At 41.7% G+C, this 21,159-nt stretch overlaps 1 protein-coding gene across 1 annotated transcript; it reads left to right on the forward strand.

Moving 5' to 3' along the window:
- Positions 1 to 6,627: 6,627 nt before the first annotated feature.
- LOC103147630 (leucine-rich repeat neuronal protein 1-like) lies at positions 6,628 to 21,037 on the forward strand. The gene is made up of 2 exons (XM_007566071.2): positions 6,628 to 6,919; positions 17,971 to 21,037. The coding sequence occupies exon 2, from the start codon at positions 18,143 to 18,145 to the stop codon at positions 20,285 to 20,287; it is 2,145 nt and encodes a 714-aa protein (XP_007566133.1). The 5' UTR covers positions 6,628 to 6,919; positions 17,971 to 18,142; the 3' UTR covers positions 20,288 to 21,037.
- Positions 21,038 to 21,159: the final 122 nt, after the last annotated feature.

The raw sequence follows: 21,159 nt of genomic DNA on the forward strand, positions 1-21,159 counted from the left end.
GTACAGCTATGAAAACCCAGAATGATTCATCCTTTTCATCAGAGAGTATACGTCAGAGCATCGGGGGATGCTTGTTTAGAATTAGAGACCATCTGTAAAAAAAAAAAAGAAGAAGAAGAAGAAAAAAAAGAGCACATCTGAATACATATACACACATAACAGGGATCCAGAACGGCTTTTGTTCAGTTTTTAAGCTCAAATCAATTGACATTTGAAGTTGTTATTGACAAGTGAAATGAGCCAAAGTTTTAACCTTTGTTGATTATTGGTTTATTGGTAATCTTGAATCGTTAAAGGGAGGTATATATATATATATATGTATATTTTTAAATCACTTTCTTTTTCAGATGTGGATAAAACAAATTAATAACATACACTCATATTTGAACATTCCTTGATAAAAACTAAATATTTAATGGATGTCCTAATTTTTTGTATGAGTGGAGACTTGACAGTAAGCTTAGACTGCGCTTGGTTGCTTTTTGCACATTAGAGCCACTCTCTTACAAAGACAGAACAATGTGTCTCCTCCATACATCGAGGACAGAAGCAGGGCCACGCTGTTTGTTTACTTAAAATCTGTTAATTATTCATACATAATGAGGCTCAGAAGGGTTGAAATGCTACTGGACTGTGTCTCTTTGAAGACATGCCTGTATTGATCTAACCTAATGAAGCTTTTTTTTTTTTTTAAAGAAAATCCCAAATGTGTGCCAATTAGTCTGCTGGATCCTGAGTTTGCAATTAGCTCCAAACGCGATGCTGCGTTGCGGACTTTAAAGGGATCACCTGCTGATTGATCCCTGAAAACGACATCAGTGTTGACTCAGAGGACATCTGAATGTGTCTTATAACAGAACAACTGAACATGTGAAGACTGGCCATTCGGCGAAGCGCTTTCATGTACACGTTTCCCCGTTCTTGACATCATCGTCCTCGTCCTCCTTCGAAATCATCTTGATTTATAAGTGCTAATGGCCACCTTCTCTCCTCTTGCTCTCTCACTCTTCATCTATTAGCATTAAGCCGGCCTGGAAATGGGGCTAAATTATCCCGTTCACCACAAGACTTGAAACACTCTGCAGGATTTATCCTCTGTCAGAGAGCCTCTGTTGTACTGTGCAACGTTTATGCAGAGAACCCAATCTGACATCTGCAATTAATAATGCATTTTCCATGTGTAATGGAAATGATTAATTATAAAAGCCCCCTTTTATTCTTCCAAACAAACAAGGCAATAATATATAGGGTAACTGGTAGGATAAACCAACAAGAAAAGACAAAATCTGCTTTTTTTTTTCTTGCAAATGTAGACAAAAACATATTGCACAGCCCCCTCCTCGAGTAACCAGCCTGGTAAAGCAGCCCACCAGCCCGGAGCAAACTGGTTCCCAACTGGGTGTGGCAACAGAGGGGGAAAAAATTCCATCACTCTTCATTTTTCCTCCTAAGCAAAATCCATTTCCCCTTTGTAATATGTGTTTGCCCTCCGTGATTCCCCCCCCTGCCCACTTACATAGGCAGCAATTTCTCCTTTGAATGAATGAATGTTTACTTATTTTTGAAAAACAAAAAATGGAGGGAAAGAAAGAAAAACAACTAAAAGAGAGAGAGGGGAAACAAGATTTACAAAAAGTCAGTTTGAAAAGTTCAATAGTAAAAAAAAATGTTAGGATGTAAGGATGAAGTGCTTTATAGTTTGATTCTGACAAGTTCTCAGCTTTCTGACTAGAAAAAAAGCAGCATTTCTTTGAAAACCTGTGATGTTTTTAAGCTGAAGGACTGAAAGTGGCAGAATATGTAAAAAAAAAATGAAGTGGTTTAAACAAGAAAAGGTGCTGGTTGAAGCGCTTTCATTCATACAGCTGCTTCAGCTCTCTTAACTCTTATCTCTTTTGAAAACATCTGAAAAAGGCACCTGGGATCTAAATAGAGACTCAAGGCCAAAAATGTTTTGGAGTATTAAATTTTTTCTTTTCTGCTGAATGCTCCTATCTTTGCTTCTTGTATCAGTGAAAAGCTGCTGGCCCTCAGTCTCACACAGAGCATGAAGCCAACAAAGAGCAGTTGTCTTTGTTCAGCTGGTGCAGGAGAGAGGGGGGAGCGAGCAGGGAGGCAGAAGGATGGAGGATGGGGGTGATTTTCCTTTTCCAGAATGAACATGTGAAGCTAAAGATATCTTTTTCTTTTTTTTTCCCCCCCCTGCAGTGATCACACGGTTAAAGTCACATTTTCAGTTCTCCCCGTAATGTCGGACAAAGCCGAGCACGTTTTCAACCCAGACGAGAAAGACTCGGATGGATTTTATTGACTGACAGGTGGAAACAAAAAAACAAAGAATTTAAGAACCTGCAGAAGCGCAACACATTCTTCAATCACTGATGAATATCCTTCATTTTAACTGCTTTATAAGAAGAAAGCAGGTTTTTCTTTAAATATACTAGAACGTCACCTCATCTGTGTCCATTTAAGATCTTAATGAAGCTCAGATGTGGTAACTCTTTGGGTTGATGGATAATTAGTTTTTATACTGTTCAAAGCCAAAAACTCCTTATCTTCAAGCACTGCCAATCTGCAAGCCATCTGAACTGAACAGCTACATCCAGTAACGGCCTATAAAAACATTTGCATTGAACTGCAGTGACCATCATCTCCAAGGAGACAAGTGGAGTAAAGCATCAGCAGTAAGACGCTCGCCTCAGCACTGCAGAACCACTGACCCGCTCAGTTATGTCCTTTGATCTATGACCTGCCACTAAATTATGTTTATGGGTCATAATTATAGTCATATATCATACTTAGAGGGTTGTTACATTCACTCATGTACGTTTATTAAGAAAGCCTAAAATCTCCCGTAGCAACCCTTTTCCTGCTTGTGCATTGTGCCTCCTATTTGCTCAAAGCTCTGCCTCTGGAGCATCGGGTAAGATGATAAAAAGAATCACTCACAGCTGAGCCAACAGCAGTGCCCTGCTACTGTTAATATGAAAGTGCACGCATCTACAGAAAGAGACTGGTAGATGGCGGCAAGAAACATCTCACTGAAGTTATTGCAGTCAAAGCGGGGAACAGTAGCTCAGAGAGTAGAACATCATAGTTTTGTCTTCAGTCATTTTCTCAGAAGCCAGCGAGGGCTTGATTTGAGCAAACCTCCAAAAGATGTTTGGAAAACAAGGAGCAAGAGCAACAGGTTAGTAACTAGTGAGAAGACGCCCTTTCTCAACAGCTTTGGAGCAAAACCCAGAGAGCAAACTCTCTCCAGTCTTTTCAGCAGGTCCTTTGATGAGCTACAGCTGAGGATAATCAAGCCTGCCAGCTGTACCTGAGCACAAAACGACACGCTCTGCTCCACGCACAGACCAGCAGAAATGACGGGGCCATTTTTTTGAATTGATATGTGGGGCCAGAATTTTTTTTTTTTAAGAGCCCATTCTACTGTAGCTCTAACTGGTCTTCAGTCTTTTGCAGCCTCAAGCAGGTTTTCCTCCAGAATTACAGTGTATTCAGACCCACCCATTATCTAATCAACTTGAACCAGCTTTCCTGTGCTGCTAAAGAAACGCATTCCCACAGCATGATGCTGCGTGTTCAGGGTTAGTTTTTCACCATTTTGAGTTGACTTCTAGCAAACTTCAAGCTGGACTGTTATGGCAACAGATCCAATATCTGTGTCATTCCCTAGACACTGGAAGTGAAGGACGCGTGCGAACCGTGAATTTAACAAAAAACTCTATATCTAAAAAAAACAAAAAAGACAAAAAAAAACACCCCTTTCTCTCCCCTCCAAAAAAACACACACTACACACGCAAAAAAACTGTTCGCGCCCCGTCTAGAGAAAACAAAAAGCGCGAAAAAACAAGCAAAAAATGGTTTGTGTAAAACAAAATACACACCCACACAAAAAAAAACCCTCAAAAAAAAAAAAAAAATCACAAAAAAAAAATCTAAAAAAAAATAAAAAGCACCAAAAAAAAATTATAAAAAACAAAAAAAAAACATCACAAAAAAAACAAAAATATCCCATATATAGCGCTAAAACAGACACTCTCTGGGACACTCCCCCGTTTTTTTCAACGATCATACCAAACTTCCATTAAATAAGAAGTAAATTATCTCTACCGCTCTTTCAGAGACACCACGGGGCCCTTGGCTGCTTCTCAGATTAAATGCTGCACACATCCTGTTGGATCAAGACAATCGGGTCTTTGTAGATTTCCAGTTGAGGACAAATATTTAACAGTAAGCCACACTGAGAGGATGTGATATTGTTTTCTAAGCTACCACTGCTTTAAAGCTCTTCACAACTTCATCCCTGACCTGTGTGGTCATTGTAATATCAGAAGAAAATTGTCAAAATGCAAATGCACATCAATCATCTCACATTGTTATACGCTCTAAGTCTGAGGAGTAATATTCTTAGCCTTTCAGCAAAAAATAAATTAATTAATTAAAAAAAAAACACTACACCAAAGCCTTCTCCTAAACACTGGATGTAAGCAATTAAATATAAACCTCCCTCCATAAAATTTACTGGAGCGTATTATGCTAAATTTATGATAATGCTGAAAGGTGCTGAGCCAGCCGAGTGCTGAGCTTCTCAGACAGCTTTCATTTGTATCAGAGTGCATCAGATTGTCTGCATCTAACGCCTGTCTACATTTCATCAGTTCTGCAGATTAGACAGCGTGAACCATGCCAAACACGGACTCGGATTAGTGTGCGGTTGTTGTGGGGAATGTGGCGCCGTGCGCACTCCGTCAACAGTGTTGTCGGCAGCCTGGCAGAAGGTGGTTGCTGGTTACAATGGTGTAATTGCGATGTACAACAAGGTTGCAAATGTGCTGCTGCATGTTTGCCCGCAGTCATCTTGTTCCAGTTGCATCAAGCTGCCAATTTGATCAAGAACATTTAATTAGCATCTCCTGGATTCTACTTTAATCTCAGCGAGTCAAACTCCTTCCATGTCGAGCATGTGCTGCGAATAAACTGTGGGTGAACTCAGACGGAGACTTTCTGCTGAAAGGCGGAGGAGGCGTTCATCAGCTCAGCTGCTGCAGAGAGGAGAGAGTCTCAGTGCGTCTTTATCTACTTTTCACTGTGTGGTGTATTTTCATCCCACCATTCATCTTCTCGCTTCGTACTTTACATTCCTTGCCAGTGTGACTGAAAACAAACGCTGCCAAAAAAAAAAAAACACAATACAAAGCTCCTTGTCTCGTCAGCAGAGCCGACGAAGCGCCACAACGCAAAGACTTGCAGAAGGTAAAGCGGAGGGCACACGTTTTTTCGTTCACTTGTTTTTCCCAGATGGCCATGTGGAAGGAGCTGTGTGATCAGAAATCTAATAAACCGGTGCGGATGTGCTGCATCGCCTCTCCCTGAGAGGGAGGAGTTGCCACGGCAACCACACCACAAGAGCTGCAGGTTAATGATGGGAAATTATGATTTTGCCAGCTGGAACGCACACACACACACACACACACACAGTGAATGCTGAATCAACTGTATAAGGTCTTTGCTGTAGTCAAATTATAGCAGGCCCACCCTGCAGTTTTACTAAGATGCGATTTATACATATTAAATATTTACCACAAAACATCCAATGCTGAGAAAATGTCTTTGTCCCCCACTCCAGATTTCTTCTGGTTTTGTCTTTGTGTCACTCTTAAATGTTCAGTGTTTCATATCATCAGAGTTTGCTTGCTGACAGACGTAAAGCTGGGCAGTGTACCCGTTTTTACAACTGCATCGGTTTCTTTTTTTCATTTTCCACCTCGCCTGTCGGATATCAAGGTTGAATGTGTAAAAATCTAAATACGTTATGCATGGAGTTCAGGAACCAGCTGAAACACTAACAGAGCAGCTGACTTCCTGATTGCTTTGACTGGATCGAGAACTAGATGACACTAATTAGCTGTGTAGGTGTGAACTGATGTTCAAAGTGCTGCATGGTAAATTTAGATATAAATATGCACAGAAGAGATATAACTCTTAATTTCCTGTGCACATTTTATAATAGAAGTTATATGCTGTATTTAAAGGTGTTTTTTTTTTTAAGGTAATCATGTATTGACTTAAGAGTAAGATTCCTGTGGAATCAGATAAGTTGCCACTGAGGGAAAGCAGTCCATCTAAATCCAGGTCCTAATGAGTGCGTGTGTCTGTCCTTCGTAGAGTGAGAAATATGCATGAGATCCACTTTGAAGTCCATTCCATCCCATAATAATTAGGAATCATTAAATAGCAGGTCATTAAATTTAGATCACGTTTGGCCTCTTGGCGCCAGATGTCTGTTGATATCCTCCGCAGCGTCCTCTTTCAAGCTTAAAGGAAAACGAAGACAAAAAAAAACAAAACAAAAAAAAAACATGTCAGTGATGTTGACCCGCTGCGCGAACCCAGCCTAAAAGTGAGCAGCTCGGAACCCGGGTCAGCCTGTCAGAGCGCTCAGAAAGTCATTGACTCCTTCATTGCAACGCCACAGGGTGGGACTTTTGTTCCCATGGCAGCGGTGTCACAACAGATGGTGAGGTTCGGACTTAGCAGCGAGTGTCAGGCGGTTTTTAGTCCAGCTGACCTGCGCAGGGTGGGCGTGCAGGGAGGAGGAGAAGGAAGTGGGGCGGGTGGGCATCTGTGCGTTTTTCTGGAAACTGCTGGGGCATCGTTGTGTTTGCAACATCGTGCCTGAAGTGGGACGGATTTTGCTGCATCCACTTTTACAGTTTTTTTTCTCTCTTTTTTTGTTTGGGTTGTGTGTTTTTTTTTGTTGTTTTTTTTTTAAACCACCCCGACTATTTACTCTCCGAACCAGCAACTGCACATTTCGCGCATCCTCCGTACGCCGTGGAGGCTGACTGGTGTCACATACAGTAGCCTGCAGCATTCCTGCGTATTTACAGAGGATACGGCGCTTCACAGGTGAGTGCCATCTGTTCGCTCTGAGCATGTGCTCAAATGTTTTTGTTCGGAACATTTTCTGCGTTTGTGAATTTCCTCTTGCTGTACTGAGGCTTTTCTTTTCCTTTTTTAAAAGATAGACACTTGATTTATGCGTTTGGATAAGTGCACTGATCAGCAAAGATGAAATCAAACAATAAGTCATTGTGTTTTAAAGCGAATGTCTATATTTATTTATTTTAAACATTTTTTGCATGTATAATTGCGCATAATTTCTCAGCAACATGTGCGTCTGTTTGTTCTTGTAAATTTGAACACAGTTTGCAGTCATGCTGCGCCCTGTAGAGGATTCTTATTTCTCGTTGTGCCGAGATGAAAAGAAGGAAACAAAGAAAAACGTGGAGCAAATCGGTGCGCTACGTTGGGGTGTAAAATGTTGAGCTCGCCATAAAGAAAGAAAGAAAAACAACAAATGATAGATTATGAGAGTGTGAGAATGCGTTTCCTCACAGCTCACTATCATTACCAGTAGGTCCAGGCAGATAAACCCAGCATCAGTTCCCGGTGCAGAGCTCTGCTGGAACAGCTGTGCAGCAGCTTATCTGTGTGCCTGCCTCTCAGTAAAGAAGTCAGCAGATGTCAAATTCTGAGGCAAAGAGGGAGCAGAAACTTAACATAAATGTTGTTTATTCTGCAGAAGTTTTACAGAAATGTATGTAGACGTTTGTATACTGTGGCTCCCACTTTTCATTATAAAGGACTTCGATTGGTTCTAATTCACCGAGAGGCACCTGTTACTAACATCAATACCATAGCTGTTTATTTTTCCACATAGTCAAGAGTAGGTGTGTCAGACCAGCACATCTAAGAGTTCGACTTTGCATCCTGCCCTTTTTTTTTTTTTTTTTTTTGCCTTGTGTGTAAAAGGGACACAGCTGATGCAGATGTCACCCATGTGGCCCAGACTCACAATAGTTCACAAGGTTCTGCCACCTTCCCCCAGGCTGAGAGCTCACAGTTCTGTGACGTAGCTCCTCCGGGCTTGGGGAGGAGTGTGAGAAAATTCCCAAACAAAGACACAACCTGGTGTGTCTGAGTGAGTTTTGGATCGGAGCCATTGTGCGCAATAGGCCAAACTCTGCAGCACGTTCTCCTGTCTGGGTTCCCACAGCAGAGGAGAGGAGAGGCTGCAACAGGCTGACCTCCCCCCCAGCTGAGAGGGTGATTTTGGATGTGGTTGATTTATTTTTTGTTTTGTTTTTTTTTTGTTGTTGTTGTGAGGTTGACGTCACTGATGTAGAAGCTTGTGTTTCTGTAACGATAAGTGAGACGTTTCTGTTTTTTTAAATTTTTTTATTGACTTCTACCAGTTGAGGATTACCAATATCAAACCTCCAGTAAAATCTACCAAAGTCACTCTTGCTACATTTCAGCAGATTCGAAACCATATGGCATATTCTTCTTTTTTCTGTTTAAGAAATATTGTTTATAAAATCTACTTCTACACAAACAATCATACATGCACATATGCCTGTGGTGACATCACAAAAGGCAACAGAGTACGTGCATTTATATTGTTCTTGTTTTCTTTTGGGGGTTTTTTACCCTTTGTTTGGATGTTTTAACTTAAATTTCCCAATCAAACGTGTTTACTTGTATTTTGACCATGCCTTTTTTTTTTTTTCCAATGTGAGTTAACAGTTTGATTCTTGATCCTCTCGTGATGTCATCGGCATGAACGCACTCAAAGCAGCAGAACTTGCACAGATTTCTTCAGTGTGCTTTTAAAAACAAAACTTGGTATGTTGGTATCTCCCGCTGTGCAAATCCATACTTCTGGGTTGTGTTAGTTTTGCCACTGTAAATTTTCCTTTATAAAATTGCTCCAGAGAAATAGAGCTGAAAAGCATTGCAGGAATTTCAGTTGACATCACACCATCGATAGGTGCAATATCATAACCCGTTTTGAATGTGACATTTTAATATAAGTGACATGCATGCAAGTTCTGCTTGTTTTAATATCTTTGGCTTCTTGGATAGACTTTAAATGCCATCATTGCCCACACGTGATGTATATTTTATAGTAGCTCAGACGATGACACTCACACAAAGTGGTGAGGACGAGAATGTGATTTAAAAAAAAAAAAGACAACCAGGGATTATTAAAATGTGGCTTAAACATAGCGGGAATCCTCAGTCCAGTATGCAACAGTATCATTGCACTTACATGGTTTCCTGATTTGGTGCAATTCTTCTGCATTGCATTGTTTTATCTTAGGCACGACTAATGCACATTTTTGATGAAGTTTTAAAGATGGATGATCAGTTATGAGCTGATGTCAAGGCTAGTACTGATCCTGTTAAGTCAATCAAGCTAATTTTACATATAGTTTGTCACATTTTCTGTTTATTCATTTAATTACTCTATATAGTTATTTAACCCATTTAATCCCACATTTTTCCCAGACATGAAAATATTAAAATCAGATGTCATTGATAGCCCTTTGAACTAATCAAGAGGAAATAATTTAAAAAATTGTGGAAAAATAAATGAAAAAGTGTGTTTTATGATCGGTCACAATTGTGACCGGTGGGATAATATGGTGTTCTAATACTAAGATGAGCTAAAAGTGCTTTTTCCAAATAGACATGATCATAATATGTGAATATTGTTTCTTTATTTGAATATACCTTGCCACTGTATTACTTTAGTGCAACATTTCCTCCGTAAAGTACAAATTTGACTATCAATATATTCTAAACCAAGGTAAATTTGAATACTTGAGTGTTTATTAATAATTATATTGAACTTCAGTCAGTTGTAGTGTCATGTTATCACATTAACATAGGTCATAAAGATAACATCTATAGTAGAGGCCTTCATTTATATTATTTAAAAGCATGAACATCTGTCAGTCACACTATCATACAGTAATAGACTTAATCTAGGGGTCTCCCACTCCAGGGATTGAGGGCCGGGGTCATGCATCTTTTCCATCCATCTCTGCTGCAACACACCTGAATCAGGTGATTAGCAGAACTCTGGATGACTGGACTGCATACTGAGGAGGTGATCCATATAATTCAGGTGTGTTGGACCAGGGACACACCTGAAAGTTACAGGATACCGGACCCCAAGGCCTGGAATCAAAGGAGAGTTGTATGGCTCCTTCTCACCATTTGGTGACTTTAATATTCTTCAATTTTGGGTTAGTCCACATTCACCCATTCACACACACATTCACACACTGATAGCAGTTGGCTACTATATTGTAGCTACAGCTTCCCTGGTACAGTTTGACAGAAGTAAGGCAGTCATACACTGGCACCACCGGCTCCTCTGACTGCCACCGGCTGGCATGGCGGTTGAATCGTCGTCTTGATCAAGGTCACAATGACGGATAGACAAAATGGGGGTTCCAGCAGGCAGCCCACCAGGTCCAAGATAAACTCCAACCTCCTAGGCTAAACATACATTACTAGCCTCTTCTTTGGGAGGTTAGTGGCAGTCTTCCTCTCGCCAAGGTGCAACCAAGATATAAACAGCTCTAGTCATGTGATAATTTACTCTAAACATGTGATACTGCATAAGTATTATCCAAACACTCTAAACTTTCAATATTTGCTGAACATTACCTGAAAATTTAATCAGTAAGCTTTTTGGAGTCCTTAAAAGTTACATAAATTTCTTAGTCACTATCGTGACTGGTGGGGTTAATAAACAGAGATTTCAAAATCTTCTTTTTTCACCAAATTCCCCCTTCAAAATTAATTATTTGCATTATGTATAGCGGCAACGAATAATGCGCAATTATAGGTAATTTTTTGAAAATACGGTCATGTGGCCCAAATGTGTTGATTTGAAACTGAAATACAACTTATGTGTAAGTCTGAAAAAAGTCACTGCTGTACACCTCTTGTTAAGTGATCAAAGCAAATTTATTCGTTTTTTTTTCTGCGAGAGTACTTTTCAAAAACGTTTTATTTTGTGAAACCCAGAAATGGAAATCCATATTTTAATACCTGTGGTTTGTTTTTGTTTTTTTGTTTTTTTGTTACTGTGCTTTTGTTAATGACAACAAAAACACATCACTTGATAGTTTCTTTATTGGTAAGCTTTACATCTGAAGTAAAATGCTTGGTAAAAGCAGGAAAGTCATGAAAAAGCAAGAAGCGTTATTGCTCTTGGACGATCTACTGTACACTGGCTGATTACCTCCATGCATACTAACTCTGCCCCTGCGACAGACTGGCGACCTGTCCAGGGTGTACCCCGCCTCTCGCCCGGAACGTTAGCTGGAGATGGGCACCAGCACCTCTCGCGACCCCACTGAGGGACAAGGGTGTAAAGAAAATGGATGGATTGATGCATACTAACTCTGCCTGGATCCTCCAGAGACTGGAAACTGGCACTCTAGCATGATTGATCAGTGCAACTCTGACAACATATTGAGTATTCGCAGACGTTGTGACTGAAAAGGGACCTTTAAAGTGGATGGAGAGGATGAGGGCAAGAAAGTGAAGAGAAAAAAAAGATTAAAGCCAGAGAAGGAAAAATTGTGTCAAGATCCATCTTGGATCCGCGGGGAAATAAGGCGACCATATGGATTTGCAGTAAATAGAAAATCCTGAGACAATTTGCTACCCTGCAACTTTTAAACCTCAGCGGAGTCTTGACAGGCTTTGTTCAAGTTTGCGGGATAATTTGTTCCCTTTCACTACAAATACAGCTAGAGGACTTCCTTTGTCGTTCTTCCTTCAGTTAATCACTTTCGTTCTCGCGACCTTCCGGCTGAAATAGAGCTCTCCATCCTTCTCCTTCTTTTTTTTTTTTCTGACAGAGTGGACACGCGTCCGTCTCCTCCTCCTCGGCTTTGTGCCTCCGCTATCAGCAGCTGCAGCAAAGCCGTCTGTGATGTGAAGTGAGACGCCTGCATACTAATGGAGCAGAAGCAGGCTACTGCCCGGGCAGGGCGGCAAGGAACATCATGGAATGTCTTGTTTTACTTCTTCGCCGTAATTTATTGTCATGTAACTGCAGCTGAAAAATATGGCGCCTTCTGAAAGATCCTGCGACATTTACTGGTTTGGGTTTCGATGTGTTTTGCGTGAGTTCTGCTGCAAGTCACCTTCTTGCAGAAGTGATGGCACCATATGAGCTCCTCATGTCAGCTTCTTATTTGGTTACCAAACATTAAAGCCCGTGGCATAGCTGTTACCATGACAATGTCATGCCTGGGAGCTGCTGATTCACTTTCACTTAGCACCCAGTATGACAACAAACCCCAGAAACAGATGGGAGAAAGCTTGCTCCTCCTGTGAGGAATATTAAGTGCCATCATCCCAGGGCTCCCCTGCCTGTGTTGGTGTAGTTTGATTGTTGCTGTGTTGTGTCTGGGCTCCGCGCAGAAGGTTTTTCTACTCTGATCCTACAGTCTGAACAGAAGTGCTTCTGGATCTGACAGCAGGTCCAGAGCTTCTCCAGTCTCTCTGATTGCTCCTGCTCTCTGTACTGTTAAGCGGACCTCTGAGTCGCCCCGTTGCCTGATAACTGTGTTATGTATGTAGCATGTTATGAAGCAGACAGGCCTCATTAGTGTCTCCCGCAATCGCATTCTGCTGTCGTTGTTATGAACCTCGTTGCATCAGCATGGCAGCAGGCTTGAACTGAGCACAAATATTACCTGCAAAGAACCGCGGAAGATTATTCACACACTTTGGACTTAATTTGTCATATTGCAAAGACAAACTGATTTTTTTTTTTTTTTTAAGCTTGAAGGAAAGTATCGCGTTTTTTTTTTTGTTTTTTTTTTTTTTACATTTTTACAAATATAAATGTGAAAGTTATGGAGCTCATTTGTAGTTCGCTACTCTACTCTGAGGCCCCTAAATAAAACTGAGTGCAATTAATAAAAGTTATTATTTATCTAATTAGTGAACAGGTGGCTCTCAGTGTTTTACTTGAGAACATTTGTGATCAACCGGCATCACAAAGACAAAGAGACATGTCAAACAGATCAGATAAAATGTTGTGGAGAAGTTTTAAGGTAAAGCCATACAATCTTGTCTAAATAAACGCAGCACATCTCCAAACCTACCAAAACCTGAACTGACAGGCTGGAGAAAGTTAGCATAAATGGTAAACAAACTGAACTGCTTTTCTTGTCATACCAACCACTTAAGTCGTTACTTTGACTTTATCAGAGTAATTCAGCCATTCACAGTCACAACACACGTTTATGCACTAATACAAAGATCAGTTTGTAGCATGGGGTACAGTGTCCTGCCCAGGGCTACACGAATATGGGGCAAGTGGAAACCGGAATTTATTCCCCCAACTTTTGGATTTCCATACAACCATTCGACCTACTGAGAACCAGCCAAGCATCCAGTGGTGATGATGGAGGAATCTGACAACAGGACCTTTAGTTGTGCACTCCACAAATCTGACTTTTTATGAAACAGCAAGTAAGAACAAACTCTTAAAAAGTTTGCGTTTTCACAAAAAACAAACATGTAAGAGAAGGTTTATCTGTTCACATGAGACTAAAGGCCAAAACACTCAGCATGAAAGCTAAACCTGCCCACAACACTGAACACACTGAGCCATCACGATGGGAGGGTGTTTTTTTCAGGAGTAAAAGGAAATCTGGTCAAATTTGACGTAAAATGGATGGAGCTCAGTGACGTGATTTAGATCGATGCATGTTCATTGGTTAGAATGGCCCAGTCAAAGTCCAGACCTAAACCTAAATCAGAATCTGTGGCCAGAATTGAAAATTGATTACCACAGACAATTTCCATTCAGATAGACTAAACATTAACTATATTTTTAAGAATAGAAAAATGTAGACCTGCTCATGAATACTTGAAACTGTTTTTGCAGAACTGAACTTTTGACTCCGAACGTTTGAACACAAATGCACATAAAATATTTTCAGATTCTTATGGCATCAGTAGAAGTTTGTGACAGAATAGAAAAATGCATTAATACTTCTGCTTGACATTGTGTAGAAGTAGCTGTAGACAGATACATGCAAACTCTACCATGGATAATGTATTTGTAGAGTTAAACTTCTTGTGGATTTGGTGAGAAAAGGAGATAAATCTTGCTGCTGAGCTTCCTGCTCGCACTGTCAACTGGATAATACCGACAGGAACTGTTGGAGGATTTTTTTTAAAGGATTCTGTGTGCAGTTGCATGCCAAAGTGACTCAGAGAAGGCAGCGTACTTCTTGAGAAGTGTAGATAACCGTGTCGTGTTGATGCCAACATAATGTGCACGAGATGAAAGATGATGCAGATTTCCCTGATTCCTGTGCTGGAACATATCTGGTGTGACTCCAGTACTATTCCTCCTAGTAACCTTCCTTCGAGTTTATAAATGTACCGTCCATGTTCACTGAATTTGTAAAGATGTAGGGAGTCTTTTGTGATTTTGTAAGCCAAAGGTAATGTAGAGGCAGGGAGCCACTCTCAGCGGAGCTGTCTGTGGTGTCTAAGTGTGCACAGGAGGGCATCTGAGAGAGAATTTGTGCACTGCAGTTATTATCAAACAGCCCCTCAGTGAAAACAACCATATGTGCTAAGCAAACCTTCCTGCAGTCAATAAGGTCAAAACATAGCACAGCGAGGGATCCCTGGGAGCAGATGCAGACCCCCACAGTTACACCAGCCTGCCAAAAGAACCTGCTGCCAGGTGTCTGAGTTTTATTGCTTCCGATTGAAAGCGGGGATTAATCCGCCTGCCTCTCCGGATTTAATATCTGAGCAGCGCAACAAATGCAGGAAGAGAGGACGAGATAAAGTCATCTGAACGGGGAAAAATTGCGTATGAAAGCGCTATTTTTATGGGTAATTAAGATAAATAAAACATGGCTGGATCATCTGGAAAACTGGATGATGGGTAATTAAAACAGAGGTGGGTGGTACGTCGGAAGAAATAATTCTTAATCAAAAACCCGACAGAGAAAGAAAGAGGAGCCGAAGGTCTCCGTTGGTGCCTTTAAGTCCTACTGAGGGAATTAGCTCAGTTTGTTTGCGACTGGGTCTCTGCAGAGTCCAGCCGCCGACAGCAGGCATCAGTCTCACTCAGAAAAACGGCAGCACAGCTAAAATAAGATCCAAACATTTGTGCTGGTTGTTTTACCATGGCAACATTTTTCTGTAGAGAAAGTGTTGTTCCTTTGTGTAACTCTCGGGCTGCTTTTGGACATCTGTTCATTCAAATGTGCAGGAGAACCGTTTGTGAAGAGCAGCCAATAAATCACTCCAGAGCACATGGATCCTCATCAGAATATCAGTGGGAGCTTTTGACGGGAAGCTATAATCGACATTCTCCTGATAGTTGATTTTTCTTTGCAGTTATGTATTTTTCAGAAATGATGGAGACGCATAGTCATTGAAGCATTCGTATGATTTAATCTAATTGTATTTTTATTTTCTTGAAACTTTGTATTTCACAGTGTTTATATGCGTTTTTGCTTCTAAATCCGCCTTCAGGCGTGTTAAAATATGACTCTTGTTTCAAGCAAAATAATCCGCTGCTGCTGGATAATAGTCATTCAGGTGGCATAATTAAATTTCTCTATGGTAGACTATGATTAGATCATAGAAAATTACTTTAAACCACCAGCTGTCAAAGCAGTAATGAAACATCGAATGGCTGGTAGAAACTGACAGATGGCCAGTAGGTAGGGGGTAAGAGATAGTAACTGGGCGTAATGACGAGCATCTGAGTTAACTGAAGACAATCATGTCTTCAGTCATGATCGCAGGACTTCAGGTGTTTTCTGGGCTTTTAAGAACCAACACCCTCAGTAATGTGGCCCAGCCAGATCAAGCCATAACTTTGGTGTCAGATTGCTCAGCAGCGATTTTGACTTACCATTGTGTAACATAAAAAATAAAAAAAAAGAAAGCTGCTAACTGAGGTTTAGGACGTGTGCTGCACCCAGACCCTCCTTGTTGTCATGTTGGTAATGGACGTTAGCAACTTGTTTCTTAACAAATGGAGATGTCAGAATCTCGTTGACCTCTCCATAACTGACTGCTTTTCCGACAGAAAGAGATGATGACTTGCTGTGCTCAGTCCTGTTTCTCCGTAGAGCAGCAGTCACCAAATTATTTTTAGTCTTCTTCACCCACTCGCTCCATCCCAAGGTGCTACGAGCTGAGCCAACCGTCTGTTATTCCACAACATTTTGTGGAAAACTTTTGTTACTCTTGAAAGTTTTCTGTGTTTTCGGGAGATCTCTGGGGGAGATCTATTACATTTTGGAGGGGTGGTGTATCGTGAAGACACGCAAACATAACCCTACATCGTGCCGTACCAAAGTATTCACACACCCTTTTTGTCACATTACAACCAAAAACTTCACTGTATTCTTAGGGATTTTATGTGATATTCTAACACAGAGCAGCTGATGCTTGTCAAGTCGGAGGAAAAGGGAATCTTAAAAGTATACACCTCAAAGGAAGGTTTTTGGATAGTTACAGTTGCACATTTATTGGGGGGGTTGCATCTGTTCTAACCACGCACACCTACAGTGGAACCTTTGAACATTTTTCTTTTGGAAAAGGTCAGTTTCAGTCAGCCTGGATGCAGAAGATCTAAAAGCATCAAGACTCAAGTCTTGCAACAGAGTTTTACTTCCTCATCTCCTGCTGAAGAAAAGCATCTCCATAGCACAGGGGTGCCACAACACAGCTGCATCAAGTTGCTGAATTCCCTCATCAGTATGTCATTCAGCTCTGCAAAGGCCTCCTGACGTGCCTTTATTTGATTCAGGAGAGTTAGAGAAGGGGCACATTTAAAGCTGCAGTACAGCAGCTCTCAAACACTGGACCTGAGTAACACCGTGGGTACAGCCGCCATAGCGTGACAGTCAGGTCGGGATTATAGTTTCGTCAAAGAGAGATTTTTAAAGGTTGTGATGCTGTTTTATGCAGCATTAGAAAGTTCTCTGCAACTCCTTGACCTTCTGATACCCCTGCAGAACACCTAGATTTATACTAATATAAAATTACACATGCACTGATAAAATTTACAATTTAGATTAAATCCTAAGGCCATTCATTGCACTGGACTGGATTTTTTACTTGGAGGCGTCAGACTAAAGGGGTTTGAATATAAATGCCTAAAACTTTTTCATATGTGCTTATTTTTAAGATCTTTTTTCTTTTTCTTCCACTTTATTATGCAATGGTAGCTTTGTGTCGGTCATAAGATTTTGGTTGCAGCATGACAAAATGTGAGAAACTTTAAGAGGTATTTATACTTTTGCAACATAGTAAATGAAGAATTAATTGTGGAAATAAGATCCACAGATATGTATGTTTTATGTCCTTTAAGCAAACATTTCTTCAGCCGAAGGTACCCTATCCTACCCCTTGACAGATCTAGGTAGTGTAGTACTGACAAATGAACACAGAAATGTAGGATTAGAAAAACATCTCTGAGGAATAATGGCTGCAATGTTGCATCATTTTCACTTCTCCTTATTTTAGAACCTGAACATGCACCCAAAGGGCAATAGGTGATGTCATAAACTGGTAAAGAGATATTTATTTCACAAATCTCTGCCTTTCTCCTAATCAACCACAACCACATCTATGTGGCTGTGGTTGATTAAAAGTCCCCAAACCCCCTGCTTTTTAAGCTTGTTGCATAATGGGGTCACAGCCAGGGCTGCAGGCTGTGTTCCCCGCACACACACGCACACACGCATGCACGCAAACACTTGTTTAAGCAGATAACTGATACTAAGCTGGTATGAATACAATCAAATCAAACTAGAGAGAGAGAGAGAGAGAGGAAAAAAAAACTTGTTCTGAATCCCCAAGAAGGCAAACTCATCAAGGAAGCTAAAATTAAACAGATTATCTTGGATACTGTCAAACACAACCAATGCTAGATATGCACTGCCTCATTACGTTAGGTAAATAGAAGATGGTAAAACCAAAGCTGTGGTAAGACATAATGAATATTCAACTCATGCTTTCTTAGATTTTTACTTTATATAATCTGTTTTATTGCTGTCACTTTATTTTTGCTTTCTTCTCTTTTTTAGGGTTAGGAGTGACCTTTCTTTACCAAATCGTCCATCTGGCTCAGGAATCATCATTCTGAACCTACAGCAACTATAACAGCAGCAAAGTACACTGATGTTTGTGAGGCGTTCCTTCATACCCTTCTTGCAAACACTGCTTCTCTACTAAGCCGTCTTAGAGAGAGTAGCCAACATGGCAGTCGGCTCTCAGCTTTGGCCACCTCCGGTCTTGCTGTGCATGGGATTTCTTCTTGCTTGTCTGTCACCAGTGCGCAGCAAAGAATGCCCACGTTTGTGTGTGTGCGAGATCCGCCCCTGGTTTACCCCCCAGTCAACATACAAGGAGGCAACGACAGTGGACTGCAATGACTTGAGACTGACGCACATCCCCTCAAACCTGTCAGCAGACACGCAGGTGTTGCTGCTGCAAAGCAACGTCATCTCTCGCACCAGTGGAGAGCTGCAGGTCCTGGTGAACCTGACGGAGCTGGATCTGTCCCAGAACAACTTTACCAATGTTGAAGCTGTGGGTCTGAGAAACATGAATCATCTGACCACTCTGCATCTGGAGGAGAACCAGATCAAAGAGTTGCCAGATCACTGCTTGGGAAACCTCTCCAGCCTCCAGGAACTCTACATTAACCACAACCAGATAAGCTCCATCTCCCCCTATGCATTTTCAGGTCTACGCAGTCTGTTGCGGCTCCACCTCAACTCAAACAGGCTCCATGTGATAGACAACCGCTGGTTTGAGGAAACTCCTAACCTTGAGATCCTCATGATTGGGGAAAACCCAGTTATTGGCCTTCTGGATATGAACTTTACGCCACTGGGAAGGCTGAGAAGTCTGGTTCTGGCTGGGATGGACCTCACTGATGTTCCACCAAATGCATTTGTGGGCTTGGACAATTTGGAAAGCATATCATTCTATGACAACAAACTGGTCAGAATCCCCCAATTGGCCCTGCAAAAAGTTCCCAACTTGAAATTCCTGGATTTGAACAAAAATCCGGTTAAAAAAATTCAGGAAGGAGACTTCAGAAACATGCTAAACCTTAAGGAGCTGGGCATCAACAACATGATGGAGTTAGTGTCCATTGATCGCTACGCTTTGGACAACCTGCCAGAACTGACGAAACTAGAGGCTACCAACAACCCAAAGCTTTCTTATATCCACAGATTAGCATTTAGAGACATGCCCTCTTTGGAGAGTCTGATGCTCAACAATAATGCCCTGACTGCCCTTTATCAGCACATTGTGGAGGTGCTGCCAAACCTGCGGGAGGTCAGCATTCACAGCAATCCACTGCGCTGCGACTGTGTGATTCAGTGGATGAGTTCGAACAGGTCCACAGTGCGGTTCATGGAGCCTCTGGCCATGCTCTGCACAACCCCAACAGAACTCAGAGGCCAACGAGTCCGAGAGTTAAGGCTACTGGACTCCACAGAGCAGTGCCTTCCCCTCATTTCCCATGACACTTTCCCCAGCCACCTGAACCTCGAGCTAGGAATGAGCGTCAGCTTAGACTGTCGGGCAATGGCTGAACCAGAACCTGAAATTTACTGGGTGACCCCTCTTGGTGCCAAAGTCACAACCGACACCGTGTCAGAGCGGTACCACCTAAGCAGCGAGGGGACTCTCCGGCTGTCTCACGTGCAGGTGGAAGACTCCGGCCGGTACACCTGCGTGGCACAGAACCCAGAAGGTGCCGACACGTGGGTCTCCACAATCCGCGTAAACGGGACCCTGCTCGACAGCACTCAGGTGATGAAGATCTACGTCAAGCAGACGGAGTCCCATTCAATTCTGGTCTCCTGGAAAGTCAACTCAAACGTCCTGTCCTCCAACCTGAAATGGGCCTCTGCCACCATGAAAATTGACAACCCCCACATCACGTACACAGCCCGCGTGCCCGTAGACGTCCACGAGTACAATCTCACACACCTTCAGCCTGCCACGGAGTATGAGGTATGCCTCACGGTTTCCAACATCCACTGGCAGACACACAAGTCCTGTGTCAATGTCACAACACAGGGCACCACCTTTGCACTGGACCTGTCGGACCAGCACCAGAGCGTGGCTGTGCTGGCGGTCATGTCGACGGCCCTGGCCTTCCTCAGCCTTGCCACTGTGGGTGTCTACGTGGCCCGCAGGTGGAAGAGGAAAAACTACCACCACTCGTTGAAGAAGTACATGCTGAAGACCTCTTCCATCCCTCTTAACGAGCTCTACCCTCCACTCATTAACCTGTGGGAGGCTGATGGAGAGAAGGACAAAGACAGCACAGAGGGGAAACCGTCCCCTGTCGACACCACACGCAGTTATTATATGTGGTGAGGGTATTCTTAATGAGGCTCAGCGCCTCTCTAGCAGCACAATAAGACACTCTTTTGCCATTTTGGTGCAAAAGTAAAATAAGGTTGCAAGTGTTTTTTGTATTTTTGGCTTTGCTATTAAGAGGCAGAGTGATCGAGTGAAGGATTTATATTAGTATAGCGTATCGCCTTTGTTTTAATCTATATCACTGTTTGTTCTTTACTCTCCAAGACGGCAGCTGTATTTAGCCTCCAGGTTGTCTTAGTTGCTCTGCTCTGTTTCCGTGGTGCATTTTGGACTCACATTGTTTTTGAGTTGATCATACAGCAGCAGGGGGTTGAGCTATTTGTAGGAATAAGTTGTTATTTTCTTGTTTTGTAAAACGGTTAATCTGTTGTGCACTGATAGATAAAGAGGTTTGTGAGAACTTCAATTAAAAGCTGACTGCAGGGTTTAGACTCGGTAAACTGTCTAATTGATGTTAGCGGTTGTGCAGTAATGTTGTATCAACTATGAATTTGAACCTTTTGATTTTCCCTGTGACAAAGTAGGACTTTAGTTTGCTAAAAGTGTAACACTAATAATTCTAGAAATAAATGTTTCTTTTGGAATTTTCTCAATAAGTTGCACTAGAATTAAAATTTTTTTTTACATTATTCTCCATTTACTTATGCTTTAGGCTAGAGTTTTTGTTTACTAATTGCTTAGTTTATCATCCCCACATGTAATATGTAAACTTACTGATAAATAAAGATTTTGTTCTTTTGCAGACGTTTGGGAGTTCTTTGCCAGTTTTCTGTCCCAACCTGATCACCAACACCAAGTTTCCCCATTGTAATGTAGCTTTTGGTTTTATGGAGGATTCTTTATTGCTCTGAAGGAAACTACTTTAC

The sequence above is a fragment of the Poecilia formosa genome, unplaced genomic scaffold, assembly GCF_000485575.1.
Source record: "Poecilia formosa unplaced genomic scaffold, Poecilia_formosa-5.1.2 Scaffold186, whole genome shotgun sequence".
NCBI lineage: Eukaryota > Metazoa > Chordata > Actinopteri > Cyprinodontiformes > Poeciliidae > Poecilia > Poecilia formosa.